Source organism: Monodelphis domestica, chromosome 2, assembly GCF_027887165.1.
Source record: "Monodelphis domestica isolate mMonDom1 chromosome 2, mMonDom1.pri, whole genome shotgun sequence".
Lineage (NCBI taxonomy): Eukaryota > Metazoa > Chordata > Mammalia > Didelphimorphia > Didelphidae > Monodelphis > Monodelphis domestica.
The window spans coordinates 21,339,078-21,365,025 of NC_077228.1; the positions used below are offsets into that span (position 1 = coordinate 21,339,078).

The 25,948-nt window shown below is 38.8% G+C and overlaps 1 protein-coding gene across 1 annotated transcript in view; it reads right to left on the reverse strand.

The window, feature by feature from the left end:
• C8A (complement C8 alpha chain) overlaps positions 1–25,948 on the reverse strand; it is a 96,620-nt gene that overhangs the window by 37,232 nt on the left and 33,440 nt on the right. Inside the window, exon 7 of the mRNA XM_007480523.2 lies at positions 23,761–24,001. Within this exon, the coding sequence (XP_007480585.1) occupies positions 23,761–24,001 (241 nt within the window). The remainder of the gene's footprint in view (positions 1–23,760; positions 24,002–25,948) is intronic.

A 25,948-nucleotide genomic window follows, 5' to 3' on the forward strand; every position in this document is an offset into this window, starting at 1 on the left:
TGTTTCCTAATTTATTAATCTCAGCAACTGTGTTTGCTATTCAAGGATGAGTACCACAAAGTATGGGGAGAAGGAGAGAAATGCATCTAGTTAACTCAGTGGATTGAGAAATAGGCCAAGATATGGAAAGCCCTGGGTTCAAATCTGATCTCAGACTCTTCCTAGCTGTATGACCCTGAGCAAGTCACTTAATACCCATTGCCTAGCCCATACCACTCTTCTGACTTGTAACCAAAACAGAGTATTGATTCTAAGACAGGAGGTAAAGGTTTAAAAAAAGTAGGAAGAAGTCAATCACCAAATGGCAAACGTACTAGATGATGAATTCTTTGGCCAATGATACAAACTAGTACTCAGTCATGTGCTACTTCCTTGAATTTCTACAAAGAAAGTTACACAGTAGTGAGAAGGGGGACAGAAGGTCAGTAAGTGTTTTCTAGACTATAAATTTTAATGTAATTGTTGATACTGCAAATGTGAGGTCCTTGTCCAATGAACAGTAAGTGGGTTGACATATTCCTGGAGGAAGTCAAATATACAATTATGAAAAACTGTGAAACAAATGAAATCAGGAGCCAGAAGTAAGTTACATCCAAATGGAAGGACAGTAAAATATTCTCCTCAAAGAAGTAAATCAAGGAAATGACTTCATCTCACATGGGATGTAACAAGAAACATTTTCATTTGTGGAACCAAAAAATTTGAGTTCTAATGCCTCTGAAGTATTTCAAGAAGTAAAAATTGTCTATATGAAGAAGAAGTAAGAAAGAATGGCTGGACCAAGCCAAGTATAGAGGGGGGGAAGTCTACAGTACAATTCTGAACTATCAAAGAATTGATTTTCAAGACACCCAAAGGAGAGGAAGATACCAAATGTTTGAAGAAAAAGATCAAGGTCAGTATTATTTTTCTCTTAAAAGGCAATCAAGAGGGAATGTCAGTAACTACTGACCTGTGAGTCTATAAAAATTTTCTCATCTTTTTCATCTCTATAAAATCTTTATGAGAATGATGTAGACATGCTTTGATTGAGAATATCTTTATTGAAAATACAAGAAGGGAAAAAGCAGGCTTTCACTGATTATTATCTAGAGCAGACCACATCGTTACAGCCTCATAATGGAATGACTGATGCTAAGATCAAAGATATAGTGCTGGAAAAGACCTTAGAGTTCATCATATTCAAGACCTTCATTTTACAGATAAGGAAACTGAGGCTAAGAGAAATCAATGTATTTGCCCAAATCCCCACAGTTAGTCTCTGTCAATTGTGGAGCCATATTTTTCTGGCTCCAAATCCAATGGCCTTTCCCCTGTCCCATACTCAGGTAAATAATATAAAATTTCACTGTATTTTCTGGTTCACTTCTTTTTTTAAGTCTTTGATCTGATAGAGCAAACTTCTCTTCCTCCAAGGAATTCTCATACATCAGTTAGTACATAATATATAATTATGGGGCTCCCTTTTTTCCATGATCTTTTGAATGTTCATACCAAACAGGGGAGAACACATGGATTTACATGCATATCAAAGGTGTTTTTCACCTTCATGAAAATATTCTTCATAGAGAACAAATAGCAAAGAGTCTCCCTTTGGATGAGTAAGGATGGGTAAGGTTCTCTAGATATTCCTGAGTATGGATGACATTGTGCTTATTTTGGGCTGGACATCCAGAGAAGGGCAACCAGAATGGGAAATCCTTGGCATTTAAGGATGAAGGAGATGGAGAGATTTGTCTTGGATGGAAAGAATGTGACTCAGAAAATGTTTATCACATGCAAGAGGTATTATTCTGGTAGGCCCCAGAGGACAGAGTTAGGATCAGTGAATAGAAGTGAATAAAGGAAGATTTGGGCTTAAGGTCAGGAAAAACTAACTAATGGTTAAAGATATCCTAACATGGAAAGTGCTGTCCGTGTAGTGGCAATTGCAAACTCAGCTGAAATCTTTAAGTGGGGATTGCATAATCATGTATTGCATAATTGCCCTTGAAATCTCTTCCAGCACTGAGATTTTGTTTTAATTACTTTTATATATCTTTTATTTTTGTTTTCCACCTAACCACCAACAGTGAAAAATAAATCTTTATCCAAATATCCATAATCAATTGAAACAAATCCCCACATTAATCATGTCAGAAAAAGGATGTCATTGATATGAATAAATAAAATACTACTGTACCATAAGAAAATATTAGAGCCAATTTCAGAAAACATGGGAAGACTTGCATGAATAGAGGAAGAGTGAAGTGAGCAGAGCTAGGAGAAGAATTTACACCACACAGCAATATTATAATAATGACCAATTTGGAAAGACTTAAGAGCTCCAGTCAATAGGATGACCAGTCATAAATGATAAAGAATGCTATTCACCTTCCAACTCAGTATCCCAGGATCCTACTACTCTTTTGTCTTTATCTTCAGTTCTTTTTCCTTCCAAGTAACTTCAACATGTGTCCTTTTAAAAGGAGTTGATTTATGAGCTCTGCAGTCCTCCCTGCCTCTCAATTGAGGCAGCTGCCATTTACTATGCTCATAGAAATCATTTGATTAAGTTTTCAAAGCTCCATTTTTGAGAATGTCCCATTCTTCATAGGCCAATTTCCTTTTAGACCATTAGGTTTTACTTCTCCATTCTCTGAAGCCTTTAAATGTAGTCTCTCAAAAGTCAGGGTGCATGCCAGTTTAGACCTTACTTTTTTCCAGTCAGAGGTTGCCATAGGTCTTCAGAAATACTCTGGGTTTAAAAATAAGTTAGAGCTAGATGATGCATTGGATAGGTAGAGTGTCAGGCCTCCAGTCAGAAAGAATCCAGTTCAAATTTGACCTCAGAAACTAGCTGTATGACCTTGGCAAAGTCAATTAACCCTGTTTGCTTCAGTTTCCTTATCTATAAAATGATATGAAGAAGGAAATAGCAAACTACTTCAGTATCTTTGCCAAGAAAACCGCAAATGGAGTCATAAAGAGTCATACATGACTGAAAATGACTAAACAGTACCAAAATGGCAGTTAAGGTATCTTTTGTCTCTTAGATTCTCTGGTAGTCCCTTCTAACATTCAATATGTTACCATTTGATGTTAACATTCCATGTGCCAAGGTAGTTTGGAGTAATGAATAGAGAATGGGATTCATGAGATCAAGAAAGGTTCCATAAAATTTTGCTTCTGATACATACTGATTGAGTCACTTAGCAAGTGACACAATAGCATGAGTTTAACTTTCTCACTTCTTAAATTAACAGAAGCAAATCACTTTAAATGCTTGGGGCCCCAAACAAGACTGTAAGCTGCAGAGAAGAGAAGCTGACCTCTGCTTATATGGGAAGTTCTTCCCTGGATTCTCTCTACACTAATAAAATCACCAGTCTTATTAAAAAAATAGCAATAACAAGAAAATTCATCCCAAGTCTAGCATTATATTTTTCTAAGCTTTTTCTAGTTTTGACAATCCCCTCTTCTAAGCTCCTTCCCAGCCTTGACATTCCCTGTTCTAAGCTCCCTCCAGGCTCTGACATTCCCTTTTCCAAAATTCATCTAACTCTGAATTTAGATGCTCAACAGTTCCTTCTTTCTCTATTATTTTCTAGCTTATAGTTCTCATATGAAACTTCAAATGGTGGAATGATGGCCAAGCAACACCATATCCCTATTCCATGAGTAGATGCATCTCCAATTTCAGATCTCCAGACCTGAGTTACCTGTAATTTGAATGGTTGAGTTGATCTGTTACATAAACATGCATTTGAGGCAGACTCAACAAGCTTGCAAAAACCTCCCCTACTGGAAAGCTGAAACAAGGCGAATCTCTGTCATTCCTAAGATTAAAAGCCATCAGGTGGAAAGCAGTGGGTGTGATGCATTATTTATCTCTTCACAATAAACACAAGCCTTTCAGCTTCTCTGACTACTTGTCTCTCTTTGTTCCATTGCCTTGTTTCCCCCCCCCCCCAATCACAGACAAACATGCAGTCTCCAGAGAGTGGGTCTCCTGGGGCCGTATCCTAGATGGCAGTATCATAGCCCAAGGAGCACAATTCTCACCTCCCTATGCCCAGTTACCCATTCCCTGTATTGCCCCTTAATTGACATATCTAGGACTTTTTGGCTATTATGCCCCAGCCTCTCCTGTAAATCTGTCAACTGCTCCAATCACTCCCCCTGATCTCAGGACCCAATGTTGGATATGTGTAGGAATAGCAAAAAAAAGCAACTTCCATTTGACTGCAAAGAAAATAGTAAACTGAGGGCATCTGGGAAATGGCTCAAGGCTTTCAATTGTCAAAATTTTCTCTGATATTGAAATAAATATTTTATTTTTAGCACTTTTTCTTTATCTCTGCCTTTTCACATTTTGTTTATTTATTTTATTTTTAAAATTTTTCCATGGTTATATGATGCATGTTTTCTCCCTCCCTACTCCCAGAGTTGATAAGAAATTCTACTGTGTTATACATATATACATTATACATACATATATAAAAATATGTCATATATTATATATATATATCATCACTCAAACCCATTTCCATATTATTCATTTTTGTAAAAGTAATCCTCTAAAACCAAAACCCAAATCCTATACCCATATAAATAAGTGATAAATCACATGTTTTCTTCTGGATTTCTACTCCCACAGTTTTTTTCTCTAAATGTAGCTAGCATTATTTCTCTTAAGTGCCACAGAATTGTCCTGGATCATTGCATTGCCTTTGATCATCACACAAATGTTACAGTTTCTCCTGGTTCTTATTTCACTCCACATCAGTTCATGGAGGTCTTTCCAGCTCTTATAATAATACATCAATTCATCATTCCTTATAGCACAATATTCCTTCCTTATAGCATCATTCCTTATAGCACAGTTGAAATACATATATATTTAACACCAACTGCATGGCAGGAAAAGAATGGATTCTGGATTCAAATCCTGTCTTAGACACTGCCTGGGAAAGTCATTGACCCTGGTTGAGTTACTGAATATTTCAGGACCCTGGACAACTCTCTGAGACTGGAAATTGAATTGGTTTGCTCAGCTACTGTGGTAAGGGATAGGAGGCTCAACTGAAGTGATCAAATAGCCACCTTCTTGCCTGAAGTAATTAATACCTTTAAAAGGAGGGAAAGTTCTTGATCAGTTTGGTAGGAATAAAAGACATTGGATTAAATGAGTTGGCACAAGACAGAAGGTGTATCTAGATTGGCTGAAGTAACTTGGTAATATTGTGAGGGTGCTGCTATAATTCCCCAGCATTTAAGATTTGGCTACCTAAACAAGGCAACCTCTAGGAAGGAAAAGACTAGGGAGATTCTTATTCTTCTCAGTGAATCAACAATCATTTAGGGGCAGCTAGAGAGCACAATGGACAGAGCCCTAGATTTGGAGTTGGGAGCATCTGGGTTATCACATCTGATCTCAGACACTTTCTGGTTTTTTGACCCTGAATAACTCCAGTCTGTCTAGTTCTTGCTATTCTTCTGTCCTAGAATTGATAGTAAGGCTGAAGGTTAGGATTAAAAAAAAACAGGAAAAAAGCATTTACTATGTACCAGTCATTGAGCTAAAGGCAAAAAATGGTCCCTTGACTTAAAGGACCTCACATTCTACTGGGGAAGAAAACAAAGAAACAACTATTTATATAGGTTAGATGGAAGTTTATCTCAAAGGAGGGATACTAGCATTAAGGAAAAGCCTCTTGGAGATGTTGGGTGTTCCCATCAGAGGAGGAACTTGTGAAATTTGGAAGTTTGGAGAATTTGGAATCTTTGCAGTGGCACCAGGATAGCAGGGGATGAAGGGGGGTGCTGGGAAATATATTGAGACCCCAGGATGGACTAAATATTCTGAATAAAAGTACTTTTAATGATTCTACAGGGAGCCCAGCAAAAAAAAAAAAAAAAAGATGTACCATGGCTAAGAAGGAATATCTCAAGGACTTCATCCAGGAATAGAGTTACTTCTATTATCATCTGTGCTCTAAGCTTGAGCCCACATTGCCCTGTATTCTATATACTGATTAGAGAGTATATCACAGATGTTTGAGGGGGAACTATTCTATACTCAGTGTTCTTTTGTCAATAAATGGCCCTAACTAAAAGCAAATTATAACTGGATAGCTAATTAATGTCAACTGAAAATGAAAATGTAAAAGAGGAAACACTCTAGTGGGGACTTGTGTATAAGAGAAAACTAACCTAAACCCTGAAGACTACCCCTAAAACCCTGAGAGGGGAAGTAGCAGCTGCCCTGCCAGTTGAAATCAGGTTTGGAAGAGTAGCTTTAAAATGTTTGTTATTTTAGTGATATTTCAATCATATCTGACTCTTCATGATCACATTTGGTGTTTTCTTGGCAAAGACACTACAGCTCATTTTACAGATGAGGAAGCCAAGACAAATGGGGTAAAGTGACTTGCCCGGGTTCACATAGCTATTGTCTGAGGCCAGATTTGATCTCACAAATTATGTCTTGCCCTGATTCTAAGTGCAATGCTCTTTCTACTACACAATCTAGTTGCCTCTTGAAGCTTGTGTTCACCAAAGCACAAAGACAACATAATTGAGTCAAATTACCAAGGAAGTCAAACCAGATGACTGCACTTGAAACACAAAAGACCTGGGTTCAAATGACTTTGGGCAAGTCACTTTACTTTTCCTTGCTCAGTTTCCTCATTTTGAAAATGACAGGATTAGATCCCATGGCTTCTAAAAATAGTCCCTTCTATCTCTTAATCTATAATTTATTATCTAGGATTCTTCATTGCTATCCCATCTGGGTCTCACTTTAAATATAGGGGTAGGTGGCTCAGTAGATTGAGAACCAGACCTAGAGATGGGAGGTGTTAGGTTAAAATCTGGCCTAAGGCACTTCCTAGCTATGTGACTTTCCCAATTGCTAGCCCTAATCATTCTTTTGTGCTATAGCCAATAAACAGTATTAATAGGGGGCAGCTGGGTAGCTCAGTGGAAAAGACAGAAGTCCTGGGTTCAAATCTGGCCTCAGACACTTCACAGCTGTATGACCATGGGCAAGTCACTTAACCCCCAATTGCCTACCCCTTACCACTATTCTGCCTTGGAACCAATACACAGTGCTGTTACAAAGACAGAAGGTGAGGGTTTAAAAAAAGATGGAAGATAAGGGCTTTAAAAAATATAGTTTGGGATTAAATAACCATTAAGGGATCTTTCAGCTCTAAAACTAAAAAGAAGGACCTGAGCTGCTTTCCAATTCTGAAATTTGGTCATTCTGATTCAGACATCATGGATTCGGGTCTTTGAATTTATATTTTATAGTTGAGGTGGCTCATGTAGCTGACAAATTCAGACAGGATTAGAACCCAGAACTTCTGAGTCTAAGTCCTCTTTCTATTGTTTTACTTTACTTTCTATCCCCAGCACAGCACACTGTACAGGTATTGAATAAAGGTTTATTCACCTGTTATTGGCTTGCATTTCAACTTAAGAAAGCAATCCTGGAATCTCTTGGGTCTAAGTAGTGTTTCAACCAGCAATAATGATGCCCAGAGCATGGGGTTCTCAACATGAAGCCCATCAACGTGTTTTTGTTTTTTTAACAAAATATTTCAATAGCTATATTTCACTCTAATTGATTCCCTTTGTAACTGTGTGTTTTATTTAATGTTTTTAAAGGCACCACCCAGAGAAGGGAAGAACAGGCTTCGTCGGCTGGCCAAAGGACTCCTGGATGCAAAAACGTCAAGACCCCTTGGACCTAAAGCAAATTGAGTTGGGGGAAGAAAGGATCAGTAGTGGAGTGTCACGTAAGACCCATAGAAAATAGTTGATCTCAGCCGCACGGCAGGCTGCCAGATGATTGTGAGATGAGCCATGATCCCTTCCCGTATCAGCACCCTGGGAGAAAACCATCCACCACATGCTAGTTACAGCTCTGATTTCAACATCATGTAAACTGGGGCCATGGTCTGGGCTCCTGGAGTCCTACAATCAATATGTCCACTGCTCAGTGGCTCCATCACCATGGCAACTGCAGATATGTCTTGGTGCTGGGGAGAATCCAATGCAGTCTGTGTACTTTCTGTGTTAGCAGACAGCGTGCCCCAAATGCAGTTGCTTGTAGGCTACCCCCTGCATCCTGCCCCCTGCCCATCTCTGAGTCTGTGAAGGCTGACTTTGTACTCATGTTTTCAAGGGAAAAAATGCAAATGAGATTGGCTCAAATAAATCCTGGGAAGGTCTTGGGGTCTGATTGTCTGCAGTTCCCCAAATGACTCCCCACCCAATCAGGTCCCCAAAGAGGAGCCTCATCTCTGCTCCTACATGGATGCTCCCACCAGTCCCTTCCCTGAAATACCTTCCTTCCTCCTCTCTACAGAGTGATGCCAAACTGAAGTAGGAAGAACTCTAGAAATGGAGTCAGAAGCTCTGGGGCCTAATCACAGCCCTGATCATTTCTAGGACCCTGTGACAGTCTCTTAGGAATGATAATGGTAATCCCTATCCTGGCTGTTTGGGGTTCAAATCTTCAGATCCTCCAGCTGGAGTATTTAGGTGAAGATTGCTGCCATTCCCTTCAGCCCTATTGCTGCAGTCACAGATTGGGATCAAAGATGGTGAGGTGTGTCCATTTACGGATAAGAATGATTGGCCGTACTGTAACCTAAAAGTGCAATAAGTGTAAGACAGTCAAGGCAGGAACCAGCTGTCTAGAACACCTTCTTGACCTTGGTAGGGAGGGGAGGATTTTCTCTCCTCTCCCCCCATTGGCTATGGCATCTAAGAGCATAGCTGTTAGAGGTAGAATCTATGCATAAACACATATGTATACATACTTGCACATACATACATAATATATTAGGATAGAGTCTGAACTTGGAATTACATTTTTATAAAGAATACTCATGAAAGGAAATTCTCTCTAGCAAGGCAGGTCAGCACCATTTTAGCAGCTATTAGTCTTAGAGTTTCTTAAGGCAATAGGGAATGTATGTGACTTGTCCAAGGTCCTACATCCTCTCTGAATACACACAGTTATATGTATATATGCATATTGATATACATATATGCAGAAAAATCTAGATATATCCATGTAGCTTGATGGATTAAATGTCCTTATGTGCATGTGTGTCTCTATAAATTTTTGTCTTAAAAACAAGTTGTGGTTAAAAAAAAACAACAAAAAGCACCTTACATCTTAGAGGCAAGAGTCTGATTCTAAATATGGTGTTTGTGTTCAGTCAATTTCTGTCAAGAGGAAGCATATCCCTGGGAGCTTTTCAAAATGAATTCATTCAACAAACGTTTATTGAATGCCCCAGGCTTTGCCCACATGGTGCCAACAGAGTGACTGCCAGATACCTCCTATGGTGGCCCCCTGCCGTTCCATTCTTTTCCGGAAGTTCCAGTTTTCTGAATGAAAGTAATAGTCCTATTTCTCTAATTAGAATTCCTGCCGAAACATCCATTTTGTCATTCACTGTTTAGGGAGAGAACAATCAGCAATACCACAGCCAGATGAAAAAGGCACAGTTGGTTATCATCCTGTATGGAGGGGGAAGTGATTCCCTTTCTCCCAGTTCAGCTGATGTAGTCACACATGATTGAGGTTTTAATGTGTTAACAAGGTTTAACACCTTGCAATTTCCTTATGAGATTCGAACACTCTATGGTTGAGTCAAAGAAGGAACAACAGGATTAGCTGACCAAACAAATGAGCCTTCCCCCTAGGTACTTTGAATAGCTAAACCCTGAGCAAATTTCATGTTTCAGAATGGGAAAGATTAGTATCTGGGAGCTGCCTTTGGAGGCAGACAAATGTTTTTCTTCTCATGGCTATGGAAGAGTAAATTTTCCCTTCTCCTTCCTCCACTCACATCTACTGTTTACCTTTGAAAGGGAGCTCTTGAACTAGCAGGAAGCAGAAAACAGTCACCCAAAAGAGAAACTAACCTAAGGGAGCATGATTCCTGGCAGCAGAGAAGAGAGCTGGCTATAAATTCAAGACTGAACTAACCTTGGCAATACAGAGTCAGACAGACCATGGAGAGAAAAATGTGGAAACTCAGAGGAGTAAACCACTCAGCAAAGACACTGAACCAATGGGGAGCATCCTGGGAAGTCTACAAAGACAGAAAATGTAGAGCTTGTCAAAAGGCTTTAGCAAAAGTATCTTGGGGGTAGCTCGGTAGCTCCATAGCTCAGTGGATTGAGAACCAGGCCTAGAGATGGGAGGTCCTAGTAGGTTCAAATCTGGCCTCAGACACTTACCAGCTGTGTGACCTTGGGCAAGTCACTTGACCCCCATTGCTTAGCTCTTACCACTCTTCTGCCTTGGAACCAATACATGTTATTGATTCCAAGATGGAAAGTAAGAGATTAAAAAGGACCTACATTCCCCTTAGACACCATATATATATTTGTGGGAATAAGGTATGGTCCAAGTTTATGTATGTCATATTTTATACCAATTATCCTTAATACCCCACCTTAGTAAGTTCCTTTGCTAGGATCTAATTTTATCTACTAATTCCTATTGGGAAATGCACCAGTTGGGACTTATGAACCGTATTTTTTGCTGGAGATATTCATAGGGTTATTCTTAGACTCTGATATAGTTGCTTCCATGGAGACCCAAGTGTGAGGCTGGAGAGTAACTCAGGGGTGATGTTACACTTCCAAAAAAGACAAAAAGATTCAAACGAGTAGCACTATCTGTTTCCAGGAAAGCAGAGCAATCTTTAGTATGTGAAATCCTTGTTGCTACCTGGTAACAAATTATTCAATCAACAAGATTTTTATGATTAAGTGCCTGCTACATATTACACTCTATGCTAGATGATAGGGATAAAAAGCAAAAGTGAAATGGTCACTCAGCTCCAAAACGTTATTTCCATTTTCTTCTCCACTCCTATGGACTCCTCTCATTTCCCATATATTGAGATTTTTCTCCTCAAATACACTCCCATCCCCAGCTCTTCAAGCAGATTCCTGGATTCCAGCTTCAATGAAAAGTCTGAAGCCATTTGATAGTAGCTTCCTCATCTTCTCTCTTGTATTTCTCATAACTCCTTGGCATTAGCACCCAATCTCTCCTTCCCACTATCCACAAAATCTATCCTTCAGTCAGGATCATTCCTTTCCTTCCACTCTTACTCCATTCCCATTGTCCCTTTCTAGAATCCTGCTCCAGAGTCATCCCTTTTGCTCATTTCTAAAACCTCTTTATATCACTAATGATTCCTCTTCATCTTCCTTTAGGACATCTCTTCTTTTTAAAAAATAAATTATTTTTCTTATCATGCAAAACACACTTCTGTATTGGTCATTGTTTTAAGAGCACATTCATACAAGATCAACGTCCCCCCCCAAAAAAAACCCATAAATACACTGATGTTAAAGATAGCACTTGATCTTCACCCATTCTACTCCAAAAGTTCTTTCTTTGGAGGTGCAGAGCATTGCCTATTATAAGTCTTTCAGGATTGTAGGACATCTCTTCTTAAAGAAGATGTGTACAGCAAAGTTTTGTGTATCTCATTCATTATTTTCCTTCCTAGTCTCTTTAATCCACTTACCAATCTATGACCCTCTGTCTTTTCAGGGATCTGCTCCAGAGTTCTGTCCTGAGACTTCTTTTTTCTCAGTGATTTCATCAGTTCTCATGTAGTTTCTTATAATTTCTATTCACATCCCTTTAATATCTACTCATCCCAAACTCTCCTCTCTTCTGAACTCTAGTCACACATCTCTAGAAGTCTGTTGGATATCTCTACCTGTCCCATATGTATCTCAAATTCCACATGTCCAAAATAATTCATTAGATTTATCCCAACTTCACCCTTCCTCCTAACTTCCTTCCTTTTTATAAAGACACCACCATTCGGTTACCCAAGCTGTGATGTTAGAGTCATACTCATCATCTCCTCACTTTAAAGTCATATGTCCTCACTCTTCAAGTCTCATCAATTGCCAAATCTTGTCAATTTGGACACAGATGTTATTTCCAGCTCTAAAATTAGATGATTCTGATTTTCAATGTCTAGTCATCAGTCTCAGAATTAGCTGAAACTGGAAAGGAGAGCAAAGTATTACAGGAAAAGATTTTTTTGTAAATCCATGTTGGTGGGGACAAGAAAACAAAGATAAAAAAAAGCTAAGAGTACTGCTCAAGATGGATGAAAGGAAAATCACTTGCTAGAGGGAGAAGACAGAGCTGTTAGATTTTTATTTTGCTTTGGTTTTCTTTTGCTAAGAAGAGTCATCTTTGAACTGGAAAGATGGAGGTGGAAAATGGTTAAAAGGAGTATATACGAAAGAGAATTAATAATATCGAAAGAAACAATCTCATTAAAGTCACCTGTGCAACATCAATAACTCACCTGAGTAAGATGGACTCTATCCTTAAGTACTGGCAGAACTGGTAGATGTGATTGATAAATGATTGTAAGGGATCTTTGAAAGATCATGGAGAATGGGAAAGTTGCTACAGGAGTGTAAAGGGACAAATCTTTTCTGTTTTTGAAAAAAGATTTAGAACTGGAAGAGACCAAGAAAGAGATCTACAGTTTACAGCCTAGTGAGCTTGACTTCTTTTACTGGCAAAATTTTAGCATATATAACACTGGTGACTGTGAGTAAATAAATGCTGTGAAACATGTACGTGGCTCTTACCACTGCCTTCTCCTCTCTAACCCCTTGGTTTTTGGAGATTTAATCAGCCACAATATGATGTCCCTTCAGATGCAAGTGGTCTACTCCTTTATTGTTTTATGGCATTTACGTCAAACAAAAAGTTAAAATAATTACAATAGCTTAGAGTGCCTCGTTAGGAAAGTTCCTAACATTTAAGTAGAGACATGGATGTCTGCTATAATTTAAATTTCAGGATATTTATAGCTAAACCCTGCTCCCTTTATAGTTGAGGCAATATTCAGATAACCAGAAATATTTGGGTAAATAAATGGGGAGAATATGTTAATGGATGAGCACTGAGAAGAGAAGTTGGGGAAAAGCAACTCTTTTGTGGAACTTCCCTCAGTCTTAAGAGGTGGGTACAACTGGTGGTGTCAACCAGTGAGTGGGTGCAAAGAAGCATTGCATTCATTTTCTCCAAGTGCTTGCCATATCTTCTACATAAGTTCATCTAAGCATATTTTCCAACATTCTTCCCTGTTTCTGCTTCTCTTTAACATGTAAACATGCAAATTTTCAGTTTCTGATTTTGGTGTTAACTCCTTTAATAAAGTCTAACCAAATCTCATACCTGGTCTTCAAAATAGCAAAGGGGCCTTTGGCATCCACCTTTCAAATTGCACTGCCAACCCTCTCCCCATCATTTTGTGGCTATGTCAGGTGCCACTTTGCAGGCATGTTCTGTATATGGGATTAGTGATTGGTTTGTAAGAGTCCTACCTTTCTTCCACCCCATTTCATTTGATAGAGTCACATAGCAAGATCCAACATGGATGTTTGGGGATCTGGATCATAGATCTCATCATGTAATCATCTCCCCCAATCAACCCACTCATTTTCAAAATTTTTGAATTGTTCTTGAAGGCATGACCTTCCATCTAGTCATCCAAGTCTTCACAATCTCTGTCATCTGTGACTCCTCATTTTCCCTTCACCCCACTTTAATATCTCCAATCAATGATCACTCCTTGTTCCTACATCCATGATATTTCTCCTTTCTGTTGCCTTTTCTCCACTCACTCAGTTGCCACCTTCATTGACCTCTCACCTGGACTCTAGCAATAACCTCCTAATTGGCCTGAACTAAACCTCTCTCCCTGTTCCAGTTTATCTTCCTCTTAGTTGTCAATGTGATTTTCCTAAACCATGGGTCCACCATGTCATTACCTTTCTTGGTAAACTCCAGTGACTCCCTAACAACTCTATGATCAAATACTTTTTCAATTTTATTTTATCCTTTTAAAAATATATTTTTGCATAAGTTTTATTAGGCACATAGCTGTCGGCACTGTATTATGTGCCAACAATTTAGAAATAAGCAAATATACACATAATGGAGGCATTGCTCATTTATATTTTTTGTAGTAACAGGGATGTCTGAACAACAACAACAACAACAAAATTAGAGACCACTGGCCTATGGAATAGTATAATTAGGTGGGTCAGAGCTGCTTGAGTAGTTGGACCAAAGAGTAGTCATTGTTTTCAGGTTGATTTCAAAGGAGTCTCCTCTTTATGGATGGGTCTTTGATCCTGTGTGTTGCTTAGTGTCTACGAGTAACTTGAATTAAAGATAGCTAGTACTGTATCAACTTTGGGGGTCATGCAAAACTAGGAGTCACAGCTCACTTACTGAATTGCATTATCCAAAAAAGATCTCAGTAGGCTAGGACTTCAGGCCAAATCTAATAAGATAACATTTAGAAGAGATCAATATTAAGCCATAAGCTAGGGTTCAAAAAATCAATTTTGCTAGTCCAAGATGGTAGGCAATGGCTGGAAAATAGATGTTGTCTAAAATGTTTGAGGAGGCTTAGTGGAATGCAAGCTCAATATGTGTCAACAATATGATTCGACAGCTACAAAAGCATGCTGTCCAGCACTGATATAAAGATATCCAGTGAAGGGAAACTCATTGCATCCCCAAGTATCACATTGAAGTTTGTCGTAACCCAATCATTGTTCCACAAAATAGTCCTTTAGATATTAAAGACAGCTACCATGCCCCCTATTCATTAAGTCTTCTCTTTTGACTAAACATCCTGTGCTCAATTGACCTTCATATGCCATGACTGCCAGACCCTTGGGCATCCTTGCTTTCTTCCTCTAACCAATCTAAAGATGGCCTATTATTTTTCCTGAAATATGGCACCCAGAACTGTGCACAATATACCAAATGTGGTCAGAGAAGGGCAGAAAGCAGAGAGAGCTGAGAAATCTCAATCCTAAAATGGTCTTCAAATTTCACTAATATGAGCCTAGGTTTTGTTTTGGGTAAAATAGTGATTTTGTCATTTTAGAGAATTTGTATTAGAGGGAACTTTAAAATAGAGGTATTGATACCTGTACTTTATAACTTACTAGGCTAAAAAGATAGGCTTTTTGTAAATATTGAGGCATTCTCAAAGTGTGAAATATTATTCAAATTCAACATTTTCCCAATTCAGACTTATGTTAGGTTTAAGGCTCTAGGGAAATATGAAATAGGGATCTAACTGCCCAGACATCCATAGTTAGATTACAGGGAGTTCATAAGCTTCAATGGATTTTTAAATGGTCATTTTTTTCAATAATAAATGTAAATGGGGACAACTAGGTCACTCAATGGACTCAGAGACAGACTTAGAGCAGAGGTCCTGGGTTCAAATTTGAACTCAGACACTTCCTAAATATTTTACCCTGGGTAAATTAATTAACCTCCATTTCCCAACCCTTACCAAAATTCTGCCTTGAAACCTATATACAGTATTGATTCTAAGAAGAAAGATAAAGGCTTACAATAATAATAATCATTAATAATAAAAATAAATGTAGGCAATAAACCATTATTCTGATCAAGGGTTTATATGAGGTTCCCCAGACTGCCAGAGGGTTTGAGACACACAAAAAGGTGGCGAAACCCTGATGTGGAACAAGTGTGAAGTACACAAGACAATCATCAACATATGATACTAACCAGAATATTTGGGAGCAGGGCGCCATGGGTGAGCATTGACGATCAATGCAATTTTAGGATTGGAAAGTAAGAAGGAACTTCGGTGGCCCCTAGCAGCAGCGCTACTATAACTGGGATTTCCTTACTTTTGACTTCGTCCTAAAACCAAGAGAAGGGAGTTTGGACTTGCCCAGGTTCTGGATCTACTAGTCTAAAAGAATGCCATTGGGTACAATATGGAAATCAAAGAGCGGCTATTATAGCAGAGTACTGTGGAAAGAGCTCTAGACTAGAAGTCAAAAGATCTTGGTTTCACCCTAACTTAACTACCTGAGTGACATTAAACAAAGCATTTTACCTCTCTCTTCTTTATTTTTCTTCCTTTAGAAACTGACACGGTTTATAAAGATAATACCTTCTACAGTCTTTCAAGTTATGACATTCTGGGCTCTAAGATGGCTTCCAGCCCATAAATTCCTGGTTCCAAGGTGCCTTCCAGTCCCAATATTCCCTGTTCTAAGGCCCCTTCCGACTCTGACACTCTGTGCTTTCAAAATTATATTATTTCTTTGACACTTGGAGTAGGGACTTTCCCAATACTCCTCTGCTGATAAAACCATCGAAACTAAAAAACAAAACCCACCTCTCAGTGCCAGACCTCTAGCTGATTTCTGTAGATAAAAAAAAAATTGGTGGCTGTCATTCAAAACACTTGAGGACATGCTCTACTGTCACTGAAGTCTACGGTTGCCTTAACATGAATCAAGACCCTTCCCTTGGCTTCTGTGCTGCACTTTCCCTCTGTATTTAGGGGAGCGCTTTTTCTAAAAGATGTATTAAAAGAAAACAGCCTCTCATGCATCCTCTGGGACAAAACCACGGAGGATCTGATACAAGCCCAAGGACAAAACATTTCCCCAGAGCCGAGGGGATGCTTTCAGCTTTCAGTCTTTCTATGCCTGGACCCAGCCTTTGAGGAATCAAAGGTAGTCAGGCCTGAAAGTGGGGGCAATAGTGAAGTGAGGTGAGGGAGTGAGGAGAGCAATGCACAAGGACATTGAAAGCATCCAGTCTTCATACAGAAGGGTTTGAGGAAAGGTCATTGACTGTAACACATATTATGAAAGCCAGTCAGCTGGGGTGGAGGAGGCAGGGAATGGGTTCTTTCTGTTAAAGGAGGGAGAGAGAAATAGAGACAGACAGAAACACAGCCTCAGAGAGAAACAGAGAAGAGGCATAAAGGGAGATATAGAAGAGGGGAGAAATAGATGAACAAGAGTAAAAGAGTGACAGAGAAAGACATAAATGGGGACAAGGAGACAGAAAACATAAGAAAAGGAAGAAAAAGAAAAAAAACTAGACAGAGAAAAATGGAAAATAGGAGGCAGAGAAAAGAAGGAATCAGAATCAGAGGGAAGAGACAAAGAAACAGAGAGAAAGGAGAAGAAAGCTACAGACACGGAATCTTAAAAAGAAGAAAATTGAGAAAAGAAAGAAGGAGGGAGGGAAGGAAGGAAGGAAGGAAGGAAGGAAGGAAGGAAGGAAGGAAGGAAGGAAGGAAGGAAGGAAGGAAGGAAGGAAGGAAGGAAGGAAGGAAGGAAGGAAGGAAGGAAGGAAGGAAGGAAGGAAATTGAGAGAGACAAGAAGAGGAAGGACAGAACCATAAAAAGAAAGTAATAAAGAGCCAATACAAAGAGGGGAAGAAAAAGATAAGTAGGAAAAGGAGTGACAGAAACAAAGCATTGAAAGAGGGGAGCAACAGAGAGACAAAATGACAGAGATGATGAGACAGATAGAGAAAAAGAGAGACAGATGGAGTGGGAGAAAGGAAGGAAGGAGAGACAGAAAAGCCTGCTGAAACTCTATTTATCAAAGGCAAGGAAGGTGGCTTGTTTTGTTCTTTGCAGGTTAATATGCAAATGCCATTCTGATTTATTAACGGTCTCAAGCAGATGAGGTGATGATTAGCACATTTCCATATTTATAGGAAAGCAGCACGAAATTTCCGGATTTATAGAAAATCAGCTCTTCCCAAACAGCAAATTGGCCCATTATCGACACAGGGTTTTCTATCAACAGAGGACTGAGGTAATTATCCCAGGGACAATTTGTTATTTAGCTCCTTTTAAATATTAACCAAATTGGCAGCCCAGTTGGTTCTGCAATGCCTAACTGTGCATCACAGAGGCAGAATTTCTGTGAAGAGAAGAGGCTCATCCTAAGGCTCTGTCCTACAGACCCAGGGATGAAAACTAGAGAGGGATTCTAGGTCAGCATTCTCTGTCCTCAGAGTAGAAGAAAGCCCTGAACTTGGAGTTAGAACTTTGCATCCAAGTCCTAGCTTTGATCTGTGCTACCTTAGATAAGTCACTTCCTCATTAGCTTTCATGACTTCTTCCATAAATGTATTTATAAAAATAGACCCCCTCCCAGTTTTCAATCCTCTGGTGTGGGTTCAAGTCCCAGATCTACCATTTATCATGTTTCATGAATGGAGTAGAAAGAAACAGTCTTCCTATATCTAAGCCACAGTTGCCTCATTTGAAAAACTGGGTTCAATAAGACTTACCTGTGGGGGAGACCATGAGGAAAATATTTGTAACCTCTCATGTACTCTCAAAATATGAATTAGTTTAAGAATGATAACAAAATAGAACAACTTTTCAAGGCTCTCTGTTGCAAAGGAGAGACCAATCATCATAGGCAGAAGGAATTTCTTTACTCCTGGGAATCTTCCTTCTCAGTGAAATCAAAAGATGGATCCAAGAATAAAATAGGAGATGAGAACATTTGACCCAACTAATTTCCTGAGTAGACTGAGAACCCTGTGGGTTAACATGGATGGATGAATGTGAGCCCTAGTTCTCAAAGCATGGAATGGGCTAGTATGTGAGGTAGGAAGTTTCCCATCCCTTGAGGTCTTCTAAGAGAGATATCATGATCATGCATCATATATGTAATGGATGGGGTTATTTATGTATGTATTTTTCAAGTCATTCAACATAGGCACTAAGTTATCTTCCATCTTTAGGATTCTATTATTTGGCAGGACATATTCCAAAGAGTTAGACTTGGATTGAGGAAGACATAGACTCAAATCTGACCTCAGATACTGCTTAGTTCTCTAGAACTGGATAAGTCAAGTCTTGAGGTGTAAAACAGAAACTGAGTCCATGATTTCCCTAATGTGAGTGAAAAAAGAAAATTCCCTACACCAGGGTAACTTCCCTGAAACTCAAGGAATTGCTTATCTCTCTGAAAGGGGACTGACTTTCTCAGGGTCATACAAACAGGACTTCAACCTGGATTTCCTAGGATGATTTGCTAAATACTAGGCCACATCAAATCACAGGATCTCAATGATATAAAAAGGGGAACACCAGGCCTGGAGTCAGGAAGACCTGGGTTCAAATACGTACTGAGATACTTACTAGCTGAGAAACCCTGAGCAAGTCACTTCTCCCTGTTTGCCTCAGTTTTCTCATCTCTAAGATGAGATAGAGAGGGAAATGGCAAACCACTCTACTACCTTTGCCAAGAGAACATTAATGGGGTCATGAAGAATTGGAAAAGATTGAAATAACTGGACAACAGTGACAGGTTTTGATCAGGCTCAGATGAGAAGAAGCATTCTGTATAAAATTCTTTGTATAACTTAAAGATGTTTGGAATATCAACTTTTAATAGGGATTCTTACAATCTAGTTGCCCCATCCAACATTACTAACAGATGATGCTTTGGAAATATGAAAAATCAATGCTAAATGATTTAGTGCAGGGAGAGGTCCTTGAAGCAGGGACTTGAAGGATGAGAGTTATACCAAAATAAGGCCAAAAGGCATAAATGATTTAAATATAAAGAGTTATATAAATAAAGAGAGGGAAAATTGACTGATTAGGTCTATGAATAAGGGAGGAGGAGCTTATAACTAAATAAGAGATAGAGAGGATCATGGGAAGTAAAACAGATAACATGAAATGGAAAAGGTTTTGCACAAACAAAATCAATGTAACCAAATTAGAAGGAAAGGGGGAAATTAGGAGAAACATTTTCCAGCATTTCTCTGAAAATGTCTTTATTTTTCAAATATTTGATGAATTGAGTAAAATTTATAAAAACAAGGACCATTCCTCCACTAATAAATGGTCAAATGATATGAAAAAACAGTTTCAGAAGAAGAAATCAGAGCTAGCAACAGTCACATAAAAATTCTTTAATTAACTATTAATTGAAACAATTTTGAGGTATCACCTTATACCTATCAGATTGGGTTATAGAAAGAGAAAATGATAAATTCTAGAGGAGAAGGAGAAAATATATGTATACTAAATGCAGTTTGGGTTGAGATGTAAACTGGTCCAACTATTCTAGAAAAGAATGTGGAACTATATCCAGAAGGCTATAAAACTGTTTATACTCTTTGACCCAGCAATATTATTACAAGATCTGTATCCCAAAGATATCAATGAAAAGGGCACAGCACCTATATGTACAAAATATTTATACCAGCTCTTTTTGTGGTGACAAAGAATTGGAAATTGAGAGTATTCTCATCAATTGGGGAATAACTAAACAAGTTGTGGTATATGACTGTGATGAGATACTATAGTTCTATAAGAAATTATGGTGGGAGCATGTTTAGAGAAACTTTGGAAGATTTGTATGAACTCATACAAAATGAAGTCACCAGAATCAGGAGAACATTGTATACATTAACAACAATATTGTACAATGATTAATTGTGAAAGACTTAGCCATTCTGATCCAAGAAAATTCCAAAGTGAAAAATGCCCTCCATCTCCAGAGAGAGGACTGATGTATTCTGAATGCAGATGGAAGCATAATTTTTTTTTTCATTTTTTTCTTTTACTTGCTTTTTTCTTTTTATTTTCATAATATAGTTAATAGAAAATATGTTTCGCATGATTTCACATGCATAATTGATAACATATTGCTTGTCTTCCCAATGAGGAAGTGAGGGGATGGGGAAAGAATTTAGAACTCACTTTTTCTTAATGAGTGCTAAAAAATAAGTAAATATACACATAGATAATAACTGATTAAATAAATAAAAGAAAAAAAGGATAGAGATATTTAGACTGACAGAGGAGGGATTCTAGGGAAAGTGAATTACTCTGACAAAATCATAGGAGAAGGAAACACAAAGGTATGCAATGAAAGGAGAAGGCAAAGAGATTGGTCAGCCTAAGTGGTAGAAGTCTGTGTATAATTATCCCCAAATCCAAGGTTTAAAATCTTTGAGAGCAATTTTAGGAAAAGAAAATCACCCATACCCCAAATCAAGAAAGTGGATCTTTTGGAGAAGGTGCCATGAGAATGCCTACAGAAACCATACACTACATCAAGAGATCCAGAGTGACTATGGGATATAATGAACTGAACTGAAGGGAGTTGAACATGTCATTCATTCTGAATGTAAGCTCTTATGCCAAAGGGGAGTGCCCCCAATTGGCTTTTTGTCAATGCATCTCTCAGTCATTTTTGTATTCTTTCTCCTTTTTCTTTTCTTTCACTCTTATTCCAAAATTGTTGTAATTCCCTCTTTGTAAACTTCAATGTTTTACAAACCTCTAGTAAGAGAAGCTTTGGAGGTATTAGCTACATATGTAGAATGATTCACTGGGTAGACAAGATATCTCAATCTCCTAGAAACCCCAAGGGAGGAGACTTTAATATGCTGATCTCCCAAAGAATCAAAGGGGGGATTTTGTGAAGGGAACAACCCCCTCCCCCAGAACCATGTACTAGGGTCTCTTACCTGTGTCCAGTGATAACTTTACATCATATTACTGTGCCAGTGTGGGTCAGCACATTGACCTGGAAAGGATCAGGTTACAGATCCAGGGAGAAAGAGAAGGAATAAAAGAGGAGGACCAGGAAGTATGCTCTGGCTATTCCCTTGGATGCAGCAGTGAAAGGACCTCCATGAGGTGGAGAGACATGTGGCAAGATTAGAAAAGCCTTAAATAGCTCTATATCTATCTGGTAAATATTAATAAGCTCTATGGAAACTAAGATCCAGAGTATTAACTAATCTAGTTTTTATACCTGTGAGTGAGAAATAAGAAATTCATACAAGGAATTCGAATGAATGAAAACAAAAGCCAAAAATTCCATTTAATTCCACCGAGTCTCTATTATAAACAATGTGCAGATAAATATGTCTATATCTTCCTATATATTAATGTGTGTTTGTCTATGTGTATGTGTGTATATATATATATGTCTGTGTATATGTTTGATTAATATATTAATAGTAAAATTATAGAATATATGATTATATATGATATAATTAAATTATTTTATAACATGTGTATTATATATACTTATGTGATGATGTTATAATCATTTAATTACATATGTGTGTGTGTATAGATGTGTGTATAGATAGACAGAGAGAGACAGAGACAGAGAGGGGGAGAAAGGGGGGAGAGAGACAGAGAGACAGAGAGAGAGAGACAGAGAGAGAGACAGAGAGGGGGAGAAATGGGGGAGAGAGAGAGGAAAAGAGGGAGAGAGAGAGAGATATATAGAGACAGACAGAAACAGAGACAGAGAGGGGGAGAAAGAGAGAGCACCAACCTTAAAGCCAGAGAGACTTAGGTTTGTCTTCCTTGGGACACATTGTGACTGTGTGGTCTGGTAAGTTGTTTAACTTCCCAGTGGTCTAAACAACTGCCTAAGACTTAGTTGAAGAGGAGGTGCTGTCCTGCCTTGATAGAGGGAGTTACTCTCCCAGGAGTTCCCTCTGCCAGTGAAATCACAAACCAGTTCCCATCCCCTCTGTGCTAGGTACAACAGTAATCACTGTAGATACAAGTATATTAATCAAATAATCCCTCCTCACAAGGAGTTTGCATTCTAATGGGGAGACAAAAGACTTTTGATGCTGAGGACAAGCCCTAGCAAATAGGGATGATGAGAATTAATTGGGAGTGAGTTAATAAGCAAACAAATAGTGAATGGGGGGAGGACTCATTCATTCAACAAATACATATTAAACATGTGCCAGGCACCATGCTAGGGACCGAGGAGAGAAAGACATAAATGAAAGAGTCCCTTGGCTTATTGAGATAAGGTTAAGTTCAGGATTTACAACAGTGGGGGGAAGGCAAGGCAGTGATTTGAGGAGGAAGAAAACCCTGAGTCCTGGGAGCATGAGGAACAGCTTGTCGTAAGAGGTGGCACCTGTGTTGAGCCTTGAAAGAACTGAGAGATGCCAAGAAATTGGGGTAAGGAGGGAGTGCTTTCCAATACTGGAAAAGAGCCAATGTAAAGACATAGAAGTGGGAGGAGTGAGCGGGTTGGTTTGGCTGGGACAGAGAGTGAATGAAAGGCATTAATAACAATCATCAAAAATAACATTTTGAGGTTTGCCCAGTGCTTTCTGAATACTAATAAAATTTAAAAATTGCACCAGCTTTTGGAATATCTTGCCTTATCTTATTTGTGTCTCCCGACAACCTTGGGAGTTAAATGCTATCCCCATTTTACAGATGAGAAAACTGAGGCAAATAGAGTAACTTGCCCAGAGTCACAAAGCTTTTATCTGAGGTCAAATTTGAACTCAGGTCTTCCTGAATCCCAGTCCAGGGCTCTATCTGATGACCATCTAAGTTATGAGGAATACCTGGAAAGGGAGACTGGAGCCTAATTTACTCAGTTTTAAATGATATGCTGAGTAATTCATTATTCATCCTGGAGGTTGGAAGGAACCCTTGAAGATTCTTGAGCATGTCATGATCAAGCCTATGCTTTAGAGAGAACTATTTTGTCAGCTGTATAAAGGATGGATCAGAGGAGAGAAAGCAGGAACAAGGAGATCAGTAAAGGGGCTCTTTATTAGAGAGGTGATGACTATCTGAACTGGGATCATTTCATGGCTGGAAAGAACAGGACAGATATAGCTATTGTATGTGTCCAAAATAAAGGAGGAATTAAAAAGTTGATCTAGAAAGCATCAGATCGACTCTTGGCTTCAGCCGGGGTCTGATATTAACATTAACATTGGATTGTCATTAGAAATGTTTCCCATTAAAAGGTTTTAAAAAGTAAAATCTGAAAACCTACTACTCTTTGCATATGGTAGTCGTGTGCTCCAGCCACCGTACCCTGTGATCCCGACTACTCACTTTTTGTTTTCATGACTTCCTTGTTGATGACTAAAATATATTCAAAGATGCCTCCCATGGCCCCAGAGGTGATGTAGTGAGTGCCGTAGTCATTAATAAACTTGGTGTACATGCCATAATCATACTGGTCAGGGAGCTCAGTGATTGCCTGAAGCATATCCTCAGCCAGGACAATGTTGTCTCTCCTCATCCTGAATTGAGCAGTGTGGGCTCTTGTGTAGGCTCGGATGAAGCCATATTCCTGAAAAGAAACACAGAGTTCGGTGATGGCAGAGGTTTCAGAATGGGGGAAAGAAGAAAGGAATAAATAGGGGTGCTGTGCATGCTACCATACACCTATGTTTGCTCAGTGAACATTGTCTGAATAACTACTTTGTCCCACAATTATCCCAAGTGTTGGTTGGGTGGGGAGAGGAAAGATAGAGGAATAGAACAACATTGTGGTACAATGGAAAGAGCCCTGGCTCTGGGGCCAGAAGACCTGTATTCAAATTCTTCATCTGTTAAAAAAAAATGAGAGAGTAGATGCCCAAAGTCTCTTCCAAGGTCTATGACCTTATGAATACATCATAACAGGTCCTTAAAGAGGTCCACTCCATTGCTCCACACTATTGTATCTTTTATCTTGGAGATTAGCAAATGGCAAGGTTTTTGAAGCAACTAGGTGGTGCACTGGACTTGCATCATATCACTGGGTCAGCCTGGGTCCTTCAACAATAGTAAACCCTTATTTCTAACTTGGCCCTGACACTACACAATTTTTAACCAGAACTCTGATTTCTTGATGTAGGGAATCTCAATTCTAGAAATTTCTTCTTACAATAAAGACTGTCAACTGTTCTGCAGTTTTGTGAGTTAGAGGCAAAAAGAGGTTTCTCTCTGACTGATCTAGGGTCACACAATCACTATGCAGGAGGGGTAGATTTTAATATAGACCTTCCTGACCAAGAGGACAGTGCTCTATACATTATACCAAACTGTGGATAGGTATATCTGTATGCATGTATATATTATTCTATAGAGATATCTACATACATGCATATTTATCTATGTACACATATACATATATGTCATATACTCATTGAGAGCTATACCTGACATTTGTAGCTTCTTTAAAACTTTAAAATCATTTATACATTAATTATCTCATTTAGTCCTACTAAATAAATGAGAATGGTGATTGAGCTGATGATGGCTTGGAGGAATTAGAGATGTATAGACTTGAGAAGAGAGTTGAGGGGGACATCGTAGCTTCAAACACCTAAGAGTTATCATATTGAAAAATGTCAAAACAATTCTGTTTTGACTTCAGAGGGCAGGATGATGTGTGCAAAGTAGGGAAAGACAGATATAGGCTCCATAAGGGGGACACGCAGAGTTTCAATAGGAGAGTTGTCCAAACATGGAGTGAGCTGATTTTTAGGGAGTGAGGTCCCCTTCACTGCAGATCTTCAAGCATAGATGAATGGCCACTTGTTGGGGTTGTCACAGAGAGGGATTCTTACTCATGAATGATTAGAGATCGTCTGAGTTGACTGCTGATGGAAATTCCTTTCCTCTATTAGAACAATTAAGGATAGATGTGAAAGGGATGTTAGAACCTAGAAACATCATTAGAAGGACACTTATAGGGCATTTCTTCCAATCAACTCACTTTACAGATGAAGAAATAGAGGTCCAGCAAAGACAAATTCTTGTCCAAGACCCACACAGCTATTTTGCATGGGACCATGGGGCATTCTTGGTACACTGGCAGATTTGTCATCAGGTAGACCTGGGTTCTTCCTGTATCTGATCAAGAATAAAACACTTAACTTAGCTCTAAGCCCCAGGTTCCTCAACTGGAAAATAGGGGTAATAACATTGGTAGCATCTCTGTCACAGAATTACCAATGAGGTAATTAATGAGAAGATTGCTTCTAATGTTGTTTTATTTCTAATTCTAAGTAATGCTCTATCTGATTTTTCGATTGACTTAGTCTCTGCTTCAAGATTCTTTCCTCATTCCTTTCTCCTCATGTTCTCTTTCATTCACTGCTCTTGAGCCTCTTCTAAATTGGAATAAAGGTTGTGTACTCCATCTTGTTTGGAGCCAAGTATGTCTATGGGCAGCAATGTCCTTGAGTCTCCCATTGCTGTGAGCTATGGAGCTAAAAACTTAACCAATTCGATTTTCCCATCTAGATTA